Genomic DNA, 22410 nt, shown 5'->3' with positions numbered 1-22410 from the left:
CCCCCAGCTATCAGACTCTTAAACTCTAATTCATCCTCAGCACTGCTCCACTGATGATGGTTTATTTCTCTTTTTATAATTGTTGTATTGATTATTAACTGTTTATTGTCTGCTATGCAGCAGAAGTGTAAAATGATAATTAAATTACCTTGAATTCTTGAGATAAAGTGCCAGAATACAACGAATGTGAACACATCAAATGCAAACACCAAGTCTTAAGGATACTTCCTCTCTGGGGATATTTATCCTTCTTAGACCTACAGAGATTCACTTAGTGTCTAAATATGGTTATTGTAATTTAAGCCAAATGCAACACTTTCTAGACTTTCCAGTCAGTCTTTCTGTAATGAAAGAAAATCAAAAAAGATAATCTCGACCGTGGGTTACCTAATAAATGTATTGCAGTCATAGGTGTCATTTACACTGGGGACACAGGAGACATGTCCCCAACACTTTTTGAAATGGCTGATTTTGTCCCAATCACTATTTGAAAGCATTTGTTAAAAATGTTCTGAAAAATAGCAACAAGAAATGTTAAAAACAATTGAAAATGCTTTGAGAAAGGTTTTTATTTGCACAATAAGAAAACATACAACGTAAATTGCTGTAAATAGAAGAAGAAACAAATGTGCATTACCAAAATCTCCTCTTTTTTTAGGTTGAATAAGTTTGAGATTGTTTTGAAATGTGTCTTTAGTGCAACAAGTTTTATTTCACCAGCACAGCTATATACTGTATATCGTCTTATGTAAGTCCACGTGTGCTGTGAAATTAAACAAATCACTCACCAAGAAAAATGCTTCTCTATTGAATTCATTGACATGTTTTTGCTGCAACATAATTAAAAGCATGTAATTTCTCACCAAACGTGTTTCAGCATGACGGACATGCAGATTACTGGTATTTATATAACTCAATAATAACAAAGAAACCTTAGGCGATGTATAAAGGTGCAAACATGCAAAACAGGACTAACCAGTGTTGTAGAAAACATAAACTTAGCTCCAGGAAAATGAGTCACATCCTTTAATCATGTGCCTCGGCGTCACTTTCTGAGTGTATTTATCTCTAAAATCTAACTGAACTTCCACTTGGTTCAAAAAGAGAAAGTCACACCTAAATTGTCTTTTGTTCATCACTGTTCTGTTTCATGCCCTACGAATGTAATATTTATGTATTCTATTGTTTTCTACTCTCAGATGTGCTGTAAGTGCATCTAGTGCTAAAAGTTGGGAAGTCACAAGAAAGTATTTGTGACATTTATAGATTTAATTAAAAAAAAAAGCAGAAAATCTAAGTAATAATGAAAAAATTCAATTATATGATATTATATGTATTTGTTTTGATTAGTTTTGTTGTTTTCTAATTTCTTTTAACTTGTAGGGTGGAGTAGCTAAAATGGGTCAAAATAAGGCTGGAGCTTCATAGCACAAGCAAAATGTTTATGAAAGATGGTTTGACAGGCTCTTTCAAATAAAAAAGTACAAATTTGTAAATAAAACGAAATAACAAAACAAACAACTTCACATTTTTGTGAATTTAGGTAGCCCACTTTACATTTGCATTACATACATTTTAATTACATTTTAGGTACATACCTTTGGTGTAGTAGATCCGAGTTCGACCCTGAGCAAGACACTTAAACCCTAGTTGCTCCAGAGGTGTGCGACCTCTGACATGTATAGCAGTTGTAAGTCGCTTTGGATAGAATTGTTGGCTAAATGAATAAAAATGTAAAACGTAAGTTACACAGAAATGTTTTTATCCATGAAAGACCATCATTTTTAATTACTTTACACACAAAACAGAACAAACACAAAGACACCAATGTGCAGAAACACACACCCATACATCATGAAAATGAAACATTTGTTCAACTTTTTATTGCGTGAAATGTATTTACGGTGTTGTTACTGTGGCACCCCAAAGACAATGTTATCAGTTTACTGCTAAAATTAAAATGATTTAAGCTAAAATTACTGTGTTGGTATGTCTTTAAATTTAACCTGAGCACCTGCTCATACTCAAACTCTCATAATTACAAAACAATTTATACATATATATTTAAGAGTCCCATTTATAAAAATATCAATAGATCCCAGTCAAGCATAGCTTATTTGATGGTCTCATAAGTCATTTATCAAACAGTAACTCTTTTTACTGACTTAAGTTACTGCATTGATTTTATAAAATTAATGGACTAATAATTAATTAATGTTTTGAGAATCTTACAAATCCAAATTGTATCTGAAAGTCCTGAGTTTATCTTTAGCGGTGTAACTCAGAGTTTTATGTTGTTATGTTTTTTTGGCCTTAAACATCCCCCATACTCCAGCTAAGACACGCCCAACGTGTCTGCAGGTCTGCAGATGCGGAAGGCAGCGCGAAGGTCTCCCGCCTCCACAGTTACGCGCGCTGCCACTGTGTCATTCATTCAAATCTTCAAACTGGACCGGTCCACCTGTCTGCGACCCGCGATAACTGATAAAGGTGAGCTCCGTCTACTTTGTGTTTATCATTTTTACCTAAATATAATGATTTTCATATGGACTTCTGAATGGGTTACCACATTAAGTCTTGCTACACGTGTTGAAAAGATGTGAAGGCGCCATAAAGGAGGAAGGCGCGTTAATTATTCATTTCAGGAGAATTAAAAGTTACTTACAGTTTTAACACACAAACGGATAGACTGTTAACGTTAATTGGGTTAAATCTAATCTGTAACCAAAAATTAATGTCCCAACTAACAAAGTAACGTTAAGTTGCCTAACCGGCCACATGTTGGCTACAGCAATTTACATGAATTAATATGTAAGTTTTTTTACAGACTACAGGCTATATTTCGCCTGTGTATAGAAAAATAATCGGTCTATCGCCTCCGATCTTCTGTTTTTCAGTATAATCAACAAAAATTAAATGTATAATAGAAGATGATAGTCTTTGAGTTAGCCTATATAAAACATTATTTTATTGCAAAAAGCTGTTACTACTGGAGGAAAGGGGCCAATTTTTCTTTGAACCACCCACATGGCATAAATAGCAACCCAAATTATCACAACCCACCCAAAATAACTTTCCCCGCGCGAATAAATAAAATGTTAACTTTCAGGACAAAATATGAGTCACAGATTAGATGAGTCACATTAAATACACTTCTGAGAGCAAAGACTCAAACTTATACTCATTTATAAAAGAGGACTTTAGTACTAAGTAAATGAAAATACCAAAATTATTTGTATGCAACTTTTAAAAAACTTAAATAAAGATTGGTCATAGCATTTTTTTCTTAATTAATACTGCATTCATTCTTATTTAGTGCCATATGCCATTGTGTAAAACTGCAAAATAAAATAAAAATTAATTAATATCTTAAAAGGGAGTGATAAAGTTGGCTTCTTCTTTATTAAAAAGTGTTAAGGGACTTACTTAGGGAAGACTCCTGGCCATAGAAAACCTGAAGTTTGCACTCAAAACAACATACAAAGTGTAAAGCTATAATTAGCAAAATGTCTTACATGTACATAACTGTAAGTAAAATATACATTTTACATAGAAAACATGATCAGTTTATACAATGTGATGCACTGAAACAGCTTATATATATATATAATAGTAGAAATAATCAAATAAGATATGAGAAAACTCAAACAAATCTATATGGTACTTATGGTAAAAACACTTCACCTGAGTTGTTTATTTAGAGACTTCTCTTGACTTTTGTGCAGAAAAACATCAACGGAAACAACAGCATGTCTTATAAATACAGTCCACCTGCCGACCGGTGAGTTCGATGTCTTGAACATATTCAGACAAAGTCGCAGTACTTCAGCTCAGCTCAGGTCAATAACGTGTTTTGTTTCCACAGCGGCCATGCTGTGGCCCTCATCATCTTTGTGCTCGGTCTGGGAACTCTTCTGCCCTGGAACTTCTTCATGACGGCCTCTCAGGTTTTGCTCCTACATATTCTTCTTCTTCATGATGAAAAATGTCCTTTGGTCAAGATTGTAGATTGTATCCAAAGATTACCTCTAAGTGGTCAACTTCACTAAGACTTATATGTTGGCCGTTAAATAATAATAAAAATGATAATAACGGCTCAAACAAAGTTACAAAGTGCTTTTCATTAATAAACATAAACTAAGGCTGCGTCTGAAAAGTCACAAAAATCTCCTTTCCTAACCACCTTTCCTTGACCTCGATGGAAAACGTCATGAGGTCAAGGAAAGATGTGAAGGAGAATCCGTAAGGACTTAGGAAAAGAGGTGACGGGTCTAAGAGAATCCGACTGCTCTTTTCTAGACGTAATTATGCGACGGCGGATGTTACTGACGTTACCTGCCGTGATGAAACTACAATGTTCTGAAGATGGACTACAAAAAGCGCATCTTTGACACTGCGCCCCGTGTTGTTGTAATGCAGACCATCTAAAGGCGGAATATATTACTTCATAATCAAGATAGTAAAAAGGCTTGTAGGGGACCAGTCACATTGAGAATGCTTGCTCACACTCACCCTCCTGCCCACCCACCAGATACGTTGTCCATTTTAGATAGGAAGAAAAAGTGTGGGAAACACTGAAATAATACATTACATTTACTGTAGATGCTTTAAATGACGCTGCCGCAAGGAATTGCTGGACGCATTCTCTCCTTTCCTTTCAAAAAGGATGGTCAGGTGTACCTATGCTAAAGGAGTAATGAAAGGAAGCATTGAGGCTCCTATCCTTAGCTTTTAGAGAATTCGAACAGCTCTTATCGTGACTGCCACTGAAATACTTCCGGGTCACTTCACTCAGTAGGAACCTTCCTAAGCAAAAAAGACTTTTTGGAAGCAGCCTAAATCAAAAAAGATCCAGAGCAAAAGATAATATTAAATACCATACCAAAAAAATTAAAACTGTCATTAAGAAAAAAACATGATAAAAGTGATTCTTAAAGCAACATAATGTAGTCTGTGTGTTGTTGCTTGATGTTTGGCTGTTAGCAAAGTAAATCAGACAGAATTTTCACAGACAGAAGTTTAGCCGCTTGCTATAAATCTGAAGTTGATGTTGATAAACTTACTAGATATCACACTCAGACATCGGTAACGTGACTGTAAGTGCTCTTACGTCGGTTGCTAGCTTTGTTGGCTAACTCGCCACCCAACGGCGGAGGTGAAGAGACTGAAGAGGATGCTGACAGAGGAAGAGAAAAAGAGAGTGACTAAGTTAGAGCTGCAATGATTAGTTGATTAATCCAGTGTTTCCCATTGATTAACGAGACCATGGCGGCCCACATGGAACAGTGTAATTTGTTCCGCCATGGTTTCCAAATGAACCGAAAATATTTTTACACATCTGATAATAACATTTCAGACTGTAATGTTCTGTTTTGTGGCCGCTGCAGTGAGCTCGCACGCTCACACACTTTGGTATTCGACTCCAGACAACCACTTTTCGTTTAACATGTTTAACACATATTACATGTGTCCATTAAAAGTAAAAAACCTACACCAATAAAAATGTTAGGGAAATTACTTATTGTATTTTTTATTCTTTGATTTAGGGTTGCTTGAAAAACATTAAATAAGTTTGTTGACTTTTATTGCTGTTTCACCATTTATTGTTATACAATGGGTTTATGATCAAATAGTATACTAGAGCACAACATTGTTTACAAGAGTGCAAAGTTCTGCCTAGATAGCCTCTTAATTTGTACAATGTACAAAATTTTATTCCGGGGGGCGGGGGTCCAAGGTCCACCCACCATAGTCTCTTAAAATCCTTCTTATACGTGATTATTTTCTGGTTTCTTTTTCCTCTATGACAGTAAACTGAATCTCTTTGGGTTGTGGACAAAACAAGACATTTGAGGCTTCAGGAGACATTTTGTAGACCAAATAACTAATTGATTAATGGAGGAAATAATCAGCAGATTAGTCGACTAGAAAGATAATCGTTAGTTGCAGCCATAGACCGAGCAAGAGGCTGCTGGTTGTTGGCAAGCTGGACTTCTTTCTGTTGGACTAGTTGGTAATATCGCTATGTCCCTGTGTTGTCTAACGTGCTTGATGTCTGTTAGCAAAGTTATTGATTTGCTAGTTTTTGATCATTAGGAATGTGATCATAACAAATGCAGAACCAAATCTTACATAATGTTGCTTTAAGAAGAGATTTAAAGGAGAAGGATTCCTGCAGAGGAAAGACCTGATCCTGGTCACGTGTCTCAGAGCTGTACTGTAGTCACCTGAGCATAAAAGGACAATTCTGAATCAAAATTACTACCTGATGTTTTTCTTCTTTCTCTTTGTTTAAGTATTTCAACGGGCGTCTCGCAGGTGATAACACCCCCAACGGCACATCAGGCATTGCTGCTAAAGACTACAACTATGACAGCTGGATGGCCTTGCTTTCCCAGCTGCCCCTGCTGCTGTTCACCCTGCTCAACTCTTTCCTGTATCAGTGGTGAGTTATGGGGACGCTGCCGTAAACCGTCACAGTTTCACATGCGTGAGGCTGAAACCTGCTGGCGTGAACAAACTCAGTGATGTCGGTCGGTGATCTTCTCTCCGCAGGGTGAGGGAGGGTCTCCGCGTGACCTCCAGCCTGATCGTCATCTTCCTCCTCTTCTCCGTCACCGCCGCTCTGGTTCCGGTGCACATGCAGCCAGACACTTTCTTTTCCGTCACCATGGCAACCATCTGGTTCATCAACGGTGAGTTTATTAACATCAACTTTAAGTTGAATGTTGGTTTAGTTATTTAATTTAGAAAGAGTCCCTGTATCTTGCCATCTCCCCTTCACTGCTGTATTTAAGTCAGTGTTTTCCCCTTTTTAGTTGCCACTTCGTCTTTGTTGTCTTGTGTTTTGAACTTTATGTCTTATTTGTTGGATTTTGATTTTGTCTGCTCTCTGCTTGAATTTATTATGTCCTTTTGCACTGTGTGCCTGGTTTTGACCCTTGCCTAGGGTGACCAGATGAGAATCGATGAAATTTGGGATGAGGGGGGGAGGGAGCGTGGCTACCGGTACATTCAGTAAACATTAACACACGTGAAAATCACGTTATGAGATAACTGTTGTTATGATTTGGCACTATATAAATAAAACTGAATTGAATTGAATGGAAGATCTCTCCACCTTGGCTGCCTGAAGCTACACTTTTTCTGTCGTTGCAACTGTAACTTCCACTAACCACAAGAAAACAAAAAGAGCAGTTGTTTGTGGCTATAACATAACAACGCTGTTGACACAATGTACAGATAACCTGTAACAACGATCAGTATTTAATGATTAATTAGGCTATGATCAAAACCCATGTTAAGTCTAATTTTCAGGACAAACAGGACAGGAGTCAGCCTGTTTCATAATGCCTTGTAAGCACGTTCTTCAGTCGTCACATATGGACGTCAAGACCCGTTGGCATCAGTTTGTAATGCGCTGGAAAGCCCCTTAGCGTCATAGTACAGTGCAGTGGTGGAAGCCCTGTAGCGTCATTTATGAACACTAAAGGTAGGTGTAGGATATTTAACACAAAAGTCAGAGTAAGGAGGTGGTTAGGGTGGATGGTGAGCCAGAAAGCGGACTTTGACCCTAGAGATCGGTCTTTGTTTCCCGTGTGAAACAAAAAGTTAACATTGAATGTATTTAAGTTACGTAAGTAAAGTTACTTAACTTATTTAAGTAGTTGGGAGTGAGAATGTGTTGTGTCTGTCCTGTCCCAATTAGTAAGTCTCGTTATTGCTTGGGTTTAGTCTGTGTGCTCCCCTTGTCTGTTGGGAGTTCGTCTTCGTTGTTCTTTTGTTCTAGCATACCGAGGGTTTTTTCTGGACTGTGCGTCTGGGTTTGACGCGTTCCAGCCTGACTACCCTGTTTGTGTCAGGTATCAGAGTCTGAACCCAAAAGCAGACTGGAGTAGGTGAGAAAAAGTTATTTATTGAAAAAAACAACAAAAAGAGCGAGGCTGGGATAGGTTTGGGTCCTGGGTTGAAGGTGTGCCGGTGGGGTTTTGCTTGCAGGAGGGTGAAGCTGTTGTTCCAGGAAGAGGTCTGGTGAGTTCAGTGGAAAGCAGACTGAACTGGGTAATCCAACATTCAAAGAGTAAGATTTGCAGGGGAGGTCCTGTGGACAGGAAAATCCAGTTAGTAAGGCAGGCAAACAGACTAATTCTCAGAACAAGCAACGTTTCTAAGATAAAGCACACCAGTAGGGCCGGTGCGTGAGCGTACTGAAAAGGCACAAAGTTCAGGCGGGGAGTGAAAGGTGGGTCTGATCTTAAGTAGGGTGCGTCAGGGGCTATTGTAGTCAGGTGTGTAAAAGTTCCAACCGGGGAAATTGAAGGCTACGCCTACCAACCCCATACAAGTCTTTCCCACACACAGACTTACTTGGGCGGACCAACTGCCCAGGTATATTTGGTGACCCATTTTAGCATTTTGCAGAGATTACGTTACAACATGCGGACAAGGGGGATAGTTTAAGCCACAGTGAACACACCAGTGCAGACGTCATTTGGGAACACGTTGGTTTTTATTGTTGCAATAGTCATTAACAAGCCTCCTCCACATGCAGCGCTCCTGCTGCTGTGAAAAAATCCATAAGACGAGTTCTGTGTGTTTTCACCGACTTTATAAAACATACTGCTGATGGAGAAATTTAGCAGAGCAGACATATTCAGGGAGAGAGAGACAGGAAGCAGAGCAGGTGTTTGCAGCAGAGGTGTGTTTGTATGGGGAAAAGAGAACTTAAGGGAACGGGAGCCGATTCAATTAGGCTAGTGAGTCAACACTTAAATAGAGTTGAGAATGAATTAAGTTTATTAAATTGGTTAAATAAGAAATAACCTAGACTAGAGATAGAAATATACCCCGCTAACCCCAACACTGACCCAGCCGCCGCCACCGCCCAGGTAGACACTGCAGACCGACAGACAGACAAAGCACACCATGCACTGACATACCAGATGTCACAGTGGCAGGGGTTACATGGGGAGGGGGGGGCGTGACAGTTTGTACCTTTTGAAACAGTTTGGATTGAACCTGCTCTGCCTCGGTGCCTCATTTCAATCCCTAATTTTCCAGTTTTTCCACTTGAACTATAACATTGGCACTGAACGTCTTTAGATCCACATCATGTAAACCTCGTAGGAGTTGAGATCCCCTCAATTGTAGAAGCTGAAATGCAGTTGAAAAGATTAAGTCCTTTAATTGATTATCCTGCTCAGTTTTAGTTAATATCACTGCTCTTACGTAATACCAGGTTACCTTTACTCGACATAAAGCGAGAGGGGTGCAACTGCAGATTTCAACTGTCAGGCCGGTCAGTTTGTCCCCACAGGATGTAACGTGATGCATTCTCGGTTGTTTCGCTACTCTACACATCGCGACAGCGGTAGGTGACTGGTTAGCATTATCCAAAACATTGAGTAAAGTCTGAATGCATTGCTCTTGGTATATGGTCGCCGTCAATAGCTACCGCTGTCAATATTGTACATCTAAATCACACAAATTACAGAATGTAGCAGGATTAGCTTTTTTTATCCTTTGGATAACGTAAGCTATTCATACTGTATGAAGCTACTTTGTGTTTGTTTTTGTAAAGCATTTTGCAAGGGCATAGGTTTGCATTTGTCTTAACATGTTGACTACACTCACTAGTTATTTGTCCAAAAGAAGATAAAATAAAAATCTATATCGTTTAGACCGTTCGGTGTAGCTTTTCACACTTAACGTTAAACAGTGTGCAAAGACTTTGCTGGCTGTACGAATTGATCTTAGTTGAATTGAAGTTTATGTACTACGACAGTGTTTCCCATCCCTTTGTTGAAGAAAGTTTCCCCCTGTCCTGCATGATTTACTCTCTCCCTGCTTCAACACAGCTGATTGAAGCAGCCTCAGGATTCATAACATTTAGATGTACAAATATTGATAGTGGTAGATATATGCATTCAGACTTTTAAATATGTTTTGGATCATGCAAATCAGTCACTGCTGCCAACTCCTTTTCTAACTGTGTAATCTGTGTGTGTACAGTGAATAAAGTAAAAGTATTGTTAGAGTAGGCTATTGTCTCCATTCATTTTTAAAAAGTGGATATTTACAAAATTATCGATACAGGTATACATGTTGTATTGTGTTCATTTTTACAGTTTGACAGTCCACAGAGTCCAGCAGGGTTCTAGTTACGGTCTATAGGAGGGTCTGAGCTCTTATTGAAGCAGTAAAAACATGCATCTGTGGGGGTCAGTAATTAATTTACCAACAACCATTATTTTTAATCACAAATGTACATTATATTAATTAATAATATAATTATTATTACGATAAAGACACTAAAATGAACATGTTTTCCAAACAAACTATGCTGCGCACCGCATGAATGTCATTACGACATGATTAATAATAATTAATATGATACCATAAAGGGCGGATTTGCGTCTCTCCTTGAGCAGTAGTCTTTGTTGGTTTATTTCAGGCTTTTAAAACTTGAACTTTGTTGCAGTATCACACACACATCTGGGGCAAGTAGTGGGCTGCTGTGTGTGAGAGAGTGTTGACCACGTAATGAGAAATTAAGTCTCTGTCCATTCTTCTATTATTTATTTATTAATCCCTGCCAATAACATCCGTTATACTAGACTCCCACAAAGCTCAAATTGTAGTCCAGTTTCCACAGTTGTCCGTTTTTCCTAGTAAATTCAGCTGATAGCAGTAAAATGCCATAGTATATTACTCTTCAAAGGGAAATTATGAATGAGAAGTGTGTGTGTGTTTCTTTTAGGATGATTGGAAGAGAGGCTAAGTTACACTCTTAATCAACGATGATGTTTTTCTGTGAATGGATGTGGCTGTATGGACGGAATTAACGTCATATATTGATATACAATGGGCTTTGTTGCTACATTGGCACATTAAGTGCTAAGTAGAATAGGCTCAAATCAATATGCTGTAGGAATTACCTGCTAGTTTCCCGTTACAATGTAACTAAGTAAATAAATAAAAATCAACGACAAAAACCCTCTCCCTATGTCTACGATTTGTTTCCTGTCAAATCGCACGCTTTTATTTTGTCGTTTTTACGTGTATTTCCTGTCCTGACCGGCCTGACAGTGGAGGTCTGCAGTTGGACCCTCTTGCATAAAGCTGGTGTGGTAGAGGTGAACAGGGTGCGGCCTGTAAACTGTTCACCCTTATATTGATTGTGTTTGCTGGGGGGCTGCACAATTAATCGAATATTGATCGCAATTACGATTATAGCTTCCCACAATTAAATGAACATGATCGACGGCGATATCGCTGTTTGAAATGCGTGCTCCGCTCATGGAAAACTCTGCTGCATATCAAATCAAGAACTACAGGCAAGAGGGCAATTTGGCAGGGCGCGCACACTCCTGCTGGCACAGTCCAGAACAGACAGCAGCAGTGCAGCTGATGGAAGTCCATCAGACGCAGCGCGTCCCCGAAGATGCAGTTCTCGGCTTGCGCTTAAGCCACGTGAAGCTGCACAGAGCACATCGAACTGGGCAGGAAGTGAGACAGAACGGCATAGAGAATCTGGTCAATTTTCAAAATAAAACATCCCGTGGAGACTCCCTATCATAAATCGACAAAAAAAACTTAAAACAGAAACAAATAAGAAACATTTATCTACATTGCCTACTTAATCATAGAAGAAGCACAAAAATCAAGCACTGATTACCAAATCAACAAAATGTAAACATGTCTGCAAAATCAGGCAAAACCCTCTGATTCTGAAATACTGCCTGTGGGAGACATGCAGCCATGCAGACAACCCCGCAAAATCGCTGGTAAGCAGAGTAGGAGCCAAGCGCAAAAAGGACAAAATAACAACAAGCCAACAACGTGCTCATCTCCTGAAATGCGTCTGAGACGCTTCCAGTGGAAGCTAACGCTGTGCAGCGGACAGGACCAAAACGTGGCTCAGCAGTAGCCGGACTCAGTCGACTTTCTGGGTAAAATGTTATTTATATTTTGCTTCTAGGTGATGGGAGGACGGTGGTTGTACATGACTCATCAGACATTTACTCATTTAGCTGTCATGTTAATTTTGTCAGCCAACTGTGGAAGTATCAGGCATGTTTGTCTTATTATAGTTATAATAATAAATATTAAAGTTATCCATTTTGCTAAAATTACGCTTCACACAGCAGCTGCGGCTGTGTTTGCGACCTGACCTTTCTTTTCTTCGTGAGAGGGAAGAATTTAGAAAGCTGCGTGGCGCTGCAGAAGGCCCCCAGCTGCAGTAGTAAGCCTACATGGATCATGGGTAATATTCATCCAGCCAGAGGGAGCGATCACGAGCCGTTCACAGCTCTTTCTCCCTAGTGTGTTGTGTTCATCACCAGAGTTCGCATCCTTCACCGTAACGTTTTCCTCGCGCACCAGCCGTCGCCCCGGTCGGCACAGGAAGAAGAAAACACGCTGAAAACACCGTTCAAGTGAAAATTTAGAGGGACAAGATAGGGCCTGAAATATTTTGTCTCATTATACTGACAAAAAGAGAGAGAGATTTTATTAACGTTTTTATTTTATGAATTACATTTCAGTCTCGTCACTTTTCGTCATATTTTGTTTAGTTTCGTCTGACGAAAGTAACACTATTTAGCTGAGAAATTTATCCAAAGAGACTAACAATTGCTTTATATGTCAGAGGTGCACGCCTCTGGAGCAACTAGGGATTAAGTGTCTTGCTCAGGGACATATTGGTGGATGTGTTGCAGTGGATCCAGATCTTCTGCACCATCGCCAGCCTTAAAGGCATAATGCTTTACTACTTTATGTATTTTATTATAATCTTTGCTTATATTGTGTGCTTGCAGTGTTCAGTGCGGTGCTGCAGGGCAGTCTGTTCGGGATGGTCGGCCTGTTTCCTCCACGATACAGCACTCTGTTCATGAGCGGTCAGGCTCTGGCCGGGATCTTCGCTGCATTCGCGATGCTGTTCTCCATCTTAAGTAAGTAACAATACCTAACTTTGCTCTGCAGGAACTGTGCTGACAACCTGCTGAACAGCTGGTTTGGGACTCGTCAGTACAAAGCAGGTGCACCTTTTCTCTCTCTGAATGAGTTTCAGATCTTAAATTCGGGCAAATGGGTGGTATAATAACTCAAATAATTTTACGTTTCAGAAAAAAGGGGCTGCAACTAATTATTATTTTCATCAGCCTGCCAATAATTTTTGTAATTAATAGATTAACAATCTGGTCTGTAAAGTAAAAAAAAAACAATACATTTAACTAGAGTGTACTCACTACATGTGAATAAAGTGTTTCATTTCCCCTGCAGGTAACGCTGAGAAAGACTCGGCTGCGTTGGGATACTTCATCACGCCGTGTGTCGCCACTCTGGGGACTCTGCTGTGTTACCTGCTGCTGCCACACCTGGTGAGGACACCGCACACGCTCAGACACACTGCATTAACATAACATTGATCTCAGGTAAAACTGTGTCGGAGTGAGATAAATCCAGCTGTTCACCTTGTTTTCACCCGTTTATATTTTTTAAATCGGCTGATAAATCGGTGTGCCGATATTATCCGCAGATATAAGATAATTTCAGATTAATCGGTGTTGTGTTTATAACAGCAGATAAGTAAGTGGTAAGTAAGCAAAGTTTATTTATGTAGCACCTTTCATAGACAAGAGGGCTCACAAAGTGCTTTACAGTAAAAATAAAATAACTTTACATACATCATGAAATACCATAGAAATCTGAAGAAAGCGAATTTCTTCAGATTACCATAAAACTGCATTATGTCATGTTTTCATTGGTGAGGTCTCAGAACTACACGTAACAAATGTTATATCTGATCAAAATCAGTAAATCAAACAGGGTCTAATAAAAAGTATTAATTAATAAACTTTTAATTGAATAGTGTTTTATGTAAATGCTTCGTACTTGTACGAACACTCAAAGTCCTTTAACACTACATCACCAGTCATCACATTCATACACTGAGCCTAAGTGCTCAAATGGAAAATAACATTCACACTCATTCACAAATCAGGGTTCAGTATCTTGCCCAAGGACACTTCAACACACAACCAGGGGGAGCCAGGGATTGAACCACCAACCTTCCGAATAACGGCCAACCCGCTCTACCTCCTGAGCCACAGCCGCCCATAAAAAGTGCTACTTATCATACAAAGTGCTACTAATGAAAATAATTTCTAAATTAATTAAACACACTACTTGACAAATAAGTTATATATTGTGTATATATTGGGATTCATCGGCCTATCACTGATTTACACAATAAATTACTTATTTGTTAAGTAGTTTGAAGGCATCACTTTCAGGTGAAGGCAGCTCTGCTTACATTACTATAGTTTCCAACAGCCTTCTAAGGCAGCACTTAGGGCAACATATGACGTCAGAACGCCGTCTTGCGTCTCTTCTGACAGCCAGAAGATATGCTAGCTTTAGCATCAGCTAACTAGCTATTGAAAAGGCAAACGGCTAACAGACGCTTCAGAAATCATACTGAACAAACTTGGTTGGTTACAGTCACGGGCTAATATGATAGTTCAGTGTTTAGTTCTCACTAGATTTTCAAAAATCGAAAACTACTAAAAACTTATATAATATATATAAAAACGTATATTTGTGTACAAATTCGGCTTGTTTGTCCGCCATCTTGACCAGTTTTCTAAAGCTACTGCGGACGCGTTGCTTTATGGGTAATAGGCAGTGTAGTAGCTCAGTCTAATACTGAGGGCTACTGAGGTGATTTCGCCCAGGAGTGCCCTGGCTGACGCGCTGTTTTTTTCTCTTTGTGTTACCGTACTATATCGTTTAAGAATCTCCAGAACTTGTTGTATTGCTGATTAATAAGTTTATTTGTTTTACAGAGTTTTGCAGAGTAAAATGTCCATTTAGCCTATCCAGTTTCAACGGAAAAACCATATACATTCAATCGACTGTGGAACAAAAGGTTCCCGCGCCAATGCGCCACAGCGGTCAAAAACCCTTTGCCCTTCCGGGTCAAAACACCTGCCCCCAACAGTTTGGATGCTACCTATATAACCTTAACCCCAGGTAATATTAGAGCGACACCCAATGTATAAACAAAAAACAACACCTAATATCAAAATGCACAAAACACCACTTTTGGCTCCTACAGGCAGCATCATTCAAAATCGGCCGTTTCAGGGGCAGTCTGAAGTCATCTCAGGAGACAGGAAGAGATCGTTCGAGCTGCTTGGAACATCGCTTGATGCCTCGCTGTCCTATTAGACACCTTCTGAGACAGCAGTTTAGCCCGTTTCAAACACAGCTCTTGTAAAAACTCCAGAACCTCAAAACTATTAGAATTCTACAATAAAGACTTTATAATACAGAAATGTTGACCTGAGAAGAGCGAAGGCACTTTAATACGTTAATTAGCACTTTACTGCATATAGAGCACTTTAATCGACATAACCCTGTATAGAACATTGTGGTATCTTTACATTGTATATTTAATATGTGGTTTTATTGTGTTGTTGTTTTGCACCTTGTGACCTGCTTGGGACAGCTGATGGAAAATAGACCTTCAGGCCAATTCTGCCATTTTTACATTGCTAAGAAGCAAATATGTTCATTAATATGCACTGTCCGTAGGGCTGGACGATATGGCCAAAAATGTTATCACAATAATAAGTTTAATATCTTTCAATATCATAAGTTTCAAATTGTTTTTTCCTTTCGAGTTTAAAGGCTGATTTTCTCTCCTGAGTGAAAGTTGAAGAAACCTGATGGTTTATTGTTTTTCAAACTTCTTTATGGTCAACACTTGATGCAGTGGATCACTTCACAAATCTGAGGTAGAACTTTCAAAACAATTCAAATATGCACTAGTAAAATTAAGTATAAGCTTTTTTTCAGTCCTTTTTCCTCAACAACATAAACATCTTAATAAAAAATGAAGTCCTAATTCTTGTGTGATTCCAGTGAATAAAATCAAACATTTATTGAACATTTGTTATATTTTTATTGAAAATAATGATATCGCGATAGTTATTGTTATTGTTTTATTGTCCAGCTCTAACTGTCTCTTTTAAATAAATAAAATAATAATCAGCTAATTAACTCAAAACACCTACAAAGGTTTCCTGAGCCTTTAAACTCTCAGTTGCTGTTTATTGTGAGCAGTAGCTGCTCACAATAAACTTTTCCATTATATTCTTGTTTTGTTTTTTTTTTGTTGTTTTTTTAGATGCACCTGTGTTTATATATATATCTTTAATCTTTCAAGACTTCAGGGGCTCTGTAGAACTCACAGTACAATCTTCTGACATTGTTGACTCTCCTCTGCAGGAATTTGCTCGTTTTTACCTGAACAGAAGTCAGTCTGAAAAGGAGGAGACGATGCAGGAAATCCTCAACAGTACAGGTCGGTTCACTTATACAGTATTATTTAGCAGCGTGCCAATTTTACGTCAGGGATTCAGCTGATGTAAGTCAGAGGTCCAGGATTGTCTTTGACTAAACTAGTGATTTATTGAATCAGGTTTAAACAAAAACTTAAGAAATGTCTAAACTAGTATAGACTTTAGTAATGTGTGAATCAGATGCTAGGAAACATCTGTAGCGCTGTCCAATCAGGAGCTATCACCTTTGTAAAGAGGAAGTCACTGTATCATCAACAGAAAGTGGGACATGTCTGATTATGCTAAGCTTAGCGACGTTATTAATTCATTTAATCAAATGTAATTATCAAAATGTTTCCTAATTTGAGGTATGTTATGGTTTTTTGTTAATTTCATGAAATGTAATTTAAACATTTCAAGATCTCCATCATTAGTTTCAGGTCCGATACGTTGACCGTTTACTCTTCCCTCTACCTTATATTAGCAGGCTAACGTTAGCTTTGTCAGTTAGCTTCACAACTAATCTCTGTTTAAGAATTTGTTCGTGAGGTTAATATATTTACTCCACTTACTAGGCTGGGTTTGAACAGCTGGTGCAACTGGCTCCAGGTCAGTTTGGATTATCACATTATTAACTTAATCACTTATTCATTTTAAATGTTTTTTTCTTTTAAAGACAAAAAAGTGTTGAACAACGGCAAAGACCTTGAGGCCAACGGGAAGCTCACCAGTGAGGCAGAAGAGTGTCAGGAGCGTTCCTCCGTCCTGGCTGTCTTCAAGAAGGTGAACGACTTTTCATTCACTGTTTGTCCCATTATAATTATTATTATTTTTCGAATTTATATAAATATATAGAAAAGATGGATTCAAGGCCGTCACAGGAAATCAGAATAAAAAAACTGACTGACCAAAAACAGCGAGCAAACTGAAAGATTGTGCAGCATGTTCGAGCAAATCCTCACATTGAAGGAGCTGGAATCCTCTAAAAACACTGACATTTTCAGTTTATAGTTGACTTAAAATGACAAATTTATTATTAAAATTAACAATTTGTCCTGAATTCGTTGTTTGTTTTGGCTTCTGGCTCTAAACGAGGCCGTCCTGATGGATGTGCACCGCGCCTTCAGCTGGCTCAAGTAAATACTTAGTTTCTAATGATTATATGATTAAAGAAAATCATGTTGATGCATATTTTATTTTAAAAAAACATAACGGCGCCCTGTTCAACACTAAATCAAATGCAACATACATACACAGTTAACAAACAGGAGGTTGTTTAATATCAAATCAAATATAACATCAGCCCTTGTTTTTATTTAAATTTCAGACTCCTCTTGTAGCTGATGTGAATTCCTGGATATTAAATGTTCATCTGCAGTTTTCTGTAGTGGTCGCAGTAATATTTGTTATCACTGAATACTGACACATTCTGCTGGCAAAACATTATTTAGAAATGTTTTTGAATCATTTAAAAATCAATTGAAAAATAATTGTATTTTGAGTAACACACTAAAGTAAGACACTTTTATAAGATCTGTAGTTTCCTAATAACTAATTTTATTTTACTTCCTAATTGAAATGATTTGCTTTTATCAGTAGTAGATATATTTTATTGATAGTAGAAGGTGATAAACTGGCTTTGTAGTCACATGTGTAGAGGCACATAGAGCAGCGTTCACAAACGCCTGCTGGCGATATAAAACTATGTTAAAACAACCGCAGGCAAAATCTGCTTTGTTTTCTTTAGTGATTACTTTTGCTGTGTGGCAACGCTGCGGAGCACAAACACAGGAAGCTATTTTAAAGTAGTTGTGTCTCAGTTACCATTAATCATCTTTTCAATCAATAACCATATTTTCACCATGCACTTTAACATTTTAATACTTTAAAACATTTATACTTTACTCTAATTAGTATAATGTCACGTTTGCCTTTTAGTAATCTTGAATGTTCCTGTGTGTGCTGCAGATCTGGCTGATGGCTGCGTGTGTGACGTGTGTGTTTGCCGTCACCCTGTCGGTGTTTCCCGTGATCACAGTCCGAGTGCAGACGGTCTACACGGACAACGCCGCCTGGAGTAAGACTTCACATCATTTTGCTGTGTTTACATGAGATCAGAGTTACTGTAATTACGAGTTTCCGAATCATAAACAGCATTCAGATGCCAAGTCTTTGAGTATTTTAATTGCAGTGAGAAGTAATGACTTCCTGTAGCAGTCTTTAGTACTGCAGAGCTGAGGGAGTCTCTGACTGAAGAGACTTCATGCAGAGGATGTGAAGTGCAGAGTCAGCTTCTTAGTTCAGACACTTCAGACCTGAAACTCTTTTACATCTGACTTTGTTGCTTCAGCCAAAGTCCGGTGGTTTTATCCTTCACTAATTCATCCCTGCTCTCCATCTGTTACAGAGAAAGTGTTTACCTGTGTTTGCTGCTTCATCGTTTTCAACGCCATGGACTTTGCCGGCCGCAGCTCCCCATCTCTCGTCCAATGGGTGAGTCTGCTGCCTGCTCTCAGGAGTTACCTGCTATTTCTAGTGGTGGATAGTAATTAAGTACACTGACTTACTGTATTTGTTCTTTACTTGAGTATTTTCTTTGAAAGCCACTTTCTACTTATCTATAAATATTGTACTTTTTACTTCACTACATTTACCTGACAGTTACTTTACAAATTTTTACACACAAAACATGTGAAGAGTTAATAAAATATGTTTTGTCATAAATTACAGTTTATACAAGTACAGCTGGCAGGATAATTTAATTGATATTGAAATTATACATTAGAAACATTTCATGGTTCCACAAATGTGAAGATTTGCTGCTTTTCCTTTTAACTATTTTAATATATTTGTAACAATTTTGAGCTTTGTGCTGCTGGTTGGACACATCAAGCATTATGAAGGCATCACTTTGGGCTCTGGGTCACTGTGACGGCATTTTGAGCGATTAATGGAGAAAATAATCAGCAGATTGATTCAGAATGAAAATAATTATTAGTTAATTAATAGTTCAGATAAGCTCCCCCTCAGCAGTAACATCCTGCTTTTACATTAATGGGTGAGGAATAATAACAAACTAATATATAATAGTACAACAGTCACATATCCTGATTATACTTACACACTTTATAAGTTCAATGCAGGACTTTTACATGTAACAGAGTATTTTTACAGTGAGGTATTAGTACTTTTACTTATGTAAAGGATCTGAATATTTTGTCCCCCACTGGCTATTTCCGTTTTTGAACAGTAGTATTAATTCCTAGTTCCTAAATCACTCTGTTGATGTATCACGCAGCCTTCGAAGGGGAGCGTTCTGTTTCCTGCCGCTGTGCTGTCCCGTCTGCTCTTCATCCCTCTGCTCATGTTGTGCAACGTCCCGAACTCCAATCTCACCATCCTCTTCCGTCACGACGCTGCCTTCGTCTTCATCATGGCCCTGTTCTCCTTCTCCAACGGATACTTGGCGAGCCACTGCATGGCCTACGCTCCACAGTGAGTCTTTCTTTTAATTCCCTCCGTTTTCTGAAAACGACACTAAGGGGCTCCACAGTGCGTTACGACCTGACGTCTGAATCTGGTCTTGACCATACGTCCATATGTGACAACTTGGGAGTGAGGACAGGTTGTTTCTAGTGACAAATTTCTTTCCCATGATGAAAAACCAAAATGGCTGTTACTGTTTGTGAATGTGGACATGTTGTAACTGTGTGTTTCCAGGTTGGTGCGGAGTAAGGACTGTGAGACAGCCGGCTCTCTGATGACCTTCTTCCTCGTTCTGGGTCTGGCTCTGGGAGCGTCGTTCTCCTTCCTGCTGGGAAAAGCGGTTTAGACGACTGGGACGAGCAGTTTCATCCTGTCAAGTCAAAAAAAATGATGCTAATTCATATGCATCCAAGTAAAAGCACTTTGTATTAGGACAATTATTCTGTGAGCATCTTCAGAATAGTGAAGACTCATATTTGTGCACCAGTATAAACACGTCTGCTTCGTTGTTTACAGAGCCCCTCAGAAAGCAAAGCATTTAAAAAGATATTTGAATGTGTACTGTTTAGTAAACTGACTGTACCTGGATTATTTAAGTTAAAGTTATTATTGTGAGATAAATAGAGTTTATTAAAGGTAAGAAAGCGGCTAAACACAAATGCACACTAATCTGTGAGGTTAGATGAAGTGTTTTGATATCATTGTGCGAGCATAAGCGTGCATAAAATTGTATTTTATTTTTTTTACAACACAAATTATTTATCTGTACCCTCCGGTTCCCTACCGAAGCAGCCAGAAGTCTAAAAATGTTGTCCTTTAGTGGCTTGCTTAAAGATACACAACACAGCACTCCTATTTGCTACAAAGAGCTATCTGTCTCGACCAATGAGAGCTTTACGGGTTAACACACATAAAGGGAAAATGCAAGTTACTATATTTAAAATGTATTTTTTGATGTTTTGTTTGAATTGTTTTGTCAGGGAATTGTTTTTATATTTTATTTTATACTGTTTGTTCTTGCTTGTTACTATTTTGTAAAAAAAAAAAAAAAAAAGTGTGTTTTTTTTACCATGATGATGCTGTGTTTTATGCGATTTTATTATAAACTAAAAAGTACATTTCTTTTTGCTTTCATAATAAAATAGATTAAAGTTTTATTGTGTTTTCTTTCTTTCTTCTTTTCACACGTCAGCTCCGGGTTGAATCAGAATCAGAAATCAGCTTTATTAAAAAAGGATTTTTTTTTTTATGTGCTGGGATTTTGCCTTGGTATTTTCGTGCATAACAGCAACAATAACATTGTAAGAGAAAAGAGAGGAGACAAGTACTGCAAAAGTCAAGAATCATAAATATACAATAGAAATTTACAATAACAATTTAGTTTTAAAATGAAAAAGATGAAGAAAGTTACTTTATTTTGTCGCAGCTCTTATGTTAACTTGGCTGTATCGGTCTATTTATGCTGACCAGTGGACAAATATCAGACGATTTAAATCAATAAAATTGTTTTGTTTATTGTGGATTCTTGAAAGTTTTACCTATAATTGAAGTAAACACCTTTCCTCCTCCTTTTTGTACATTTACAGACACTTATTGAGGTTACAGGATCTAACAGGGAACACATCACACTACCACTGTTATTACCCTACAGAACATACATACGTACATTGTGGTTTGTCAGGTTTATAATGAAGGCTCTTCAAACTGATAGATGGTTTAACCTTTCAACCTATTTTTTGAAATTGGTCCAGTTTTGAGCGAGCGCGCTGCAGTCGCAAAATAGTAATGCAGTGTAAGCCTTCCAGGAAATTACGCCCCGTCAAAGTACGTCTACTTAAGTGTTCGTATTTGGCACCGACAGACTCAAATTGTTTTTACAAGTGTCTGATGACATTATGGAAAGGATCCCTAAAGAGAGAGATGCTTGGTCCTCAACCATTAGGCCTAGATGCATAATTCTGGTCTCCTTTTAAAGGTCGGAAGATAAGGAATATAAATCCATTGTAAATTAACATATTTATTTTACCATTACAGACTAAATGGAGATGCAATAAAGAAAAATATATTTTCATCCTTGTCTGGTAAAAAAAAAGCTATATTTTAATGCAATAAACCATCAAAACCATCATAAGGAAGATTATTATACAACTGAAAATCTTTTAATGCACCTGGAATGCAACTGTAACTGTAAATTTGATGAATAAACTAAAATACAACAGTAATACAATTTTTCAAAAACATACCAGGTGAATGTCCATATTTTGGCAATATTTACTGTTTACATGTTGACTTTTATTGGGAGTTATATTTTTCTGTCCATACAACCACGTTACAAATAACATAAAGCTTCCAAAACATTGAAATATTGATAAAAAAAAGAATATCAATATTCCTGTGACCAAAAGCACTCTTTTGGTTTATAACTTGAGAACATCCTACTGGGTTGGGGGGCATCAATCAATCCGGATTGAGCAGACCTTTCATTTGATACCCTGGATGTCTATGTAGCTCATACAAGTCGGTCACCAGATCACAAAAAAGGCCATGTGTTCCAAAGCAGCACTTCTCCTGCTCT

At 38.1% G+C, this 22410-nt stretch overlaps 1 protein-coding gene across 1 annotated transcript; it reads left to right on the top strand.

The window, feature by feature from the left end:
* The first annotated feature begins 2371 nt into the window (after positions 1–2371).
* LOC123969514 (equilibrative nucleoside transporter 2-like) lies at positions 2372–20992 on the top strand. Its single transcript, XM_046046982.1, has 13 exons — positions 2372–2490; positions 3726–3781; positions 3866–3947; positions 6297–6445; positions 6556–6695; positions 12819–12953; positions 13285–13382; positions 16297–16372; positions 17026–17132; positions 18318–18426; positions 18757–18842; positions 19648–19844; positions 20070–20992. Exons 2-13 carry the CDS (start codon positions 3750–3752, stop codon positions 20179–20181), a joined length of 1323 nt encoding a protein of 440 aa, XP_045902938.1. The 5' UTR covers positions 2372–2490; positions 3726–3749; the 3' UTR covers positions 20182–20992.
* Positions 20993–22410: the final 1418 nt, after the last annotated feature.

Source organism: Micropterus dolomieu, linkage group LG01 (genome assembly GCF_021292245.1).
Source record: "Micropterus dolomieu isolate WLL.071019.BEF.003 ecotype Adirondacks linkage group LG01, ASM2129224v1, whole genome shotgun sequence".
Classification (NCBI taxonomy): domain Eukaryota; kingdom Metazoa; phylum Chordata; class Actinopteri; order Centrarchiformes; family Centrarchidae; genus Micropterus; species Micropterus dolomieu.
This window is presented reverse-complemented; position numbering and strand designations above follow the sequence as displayed.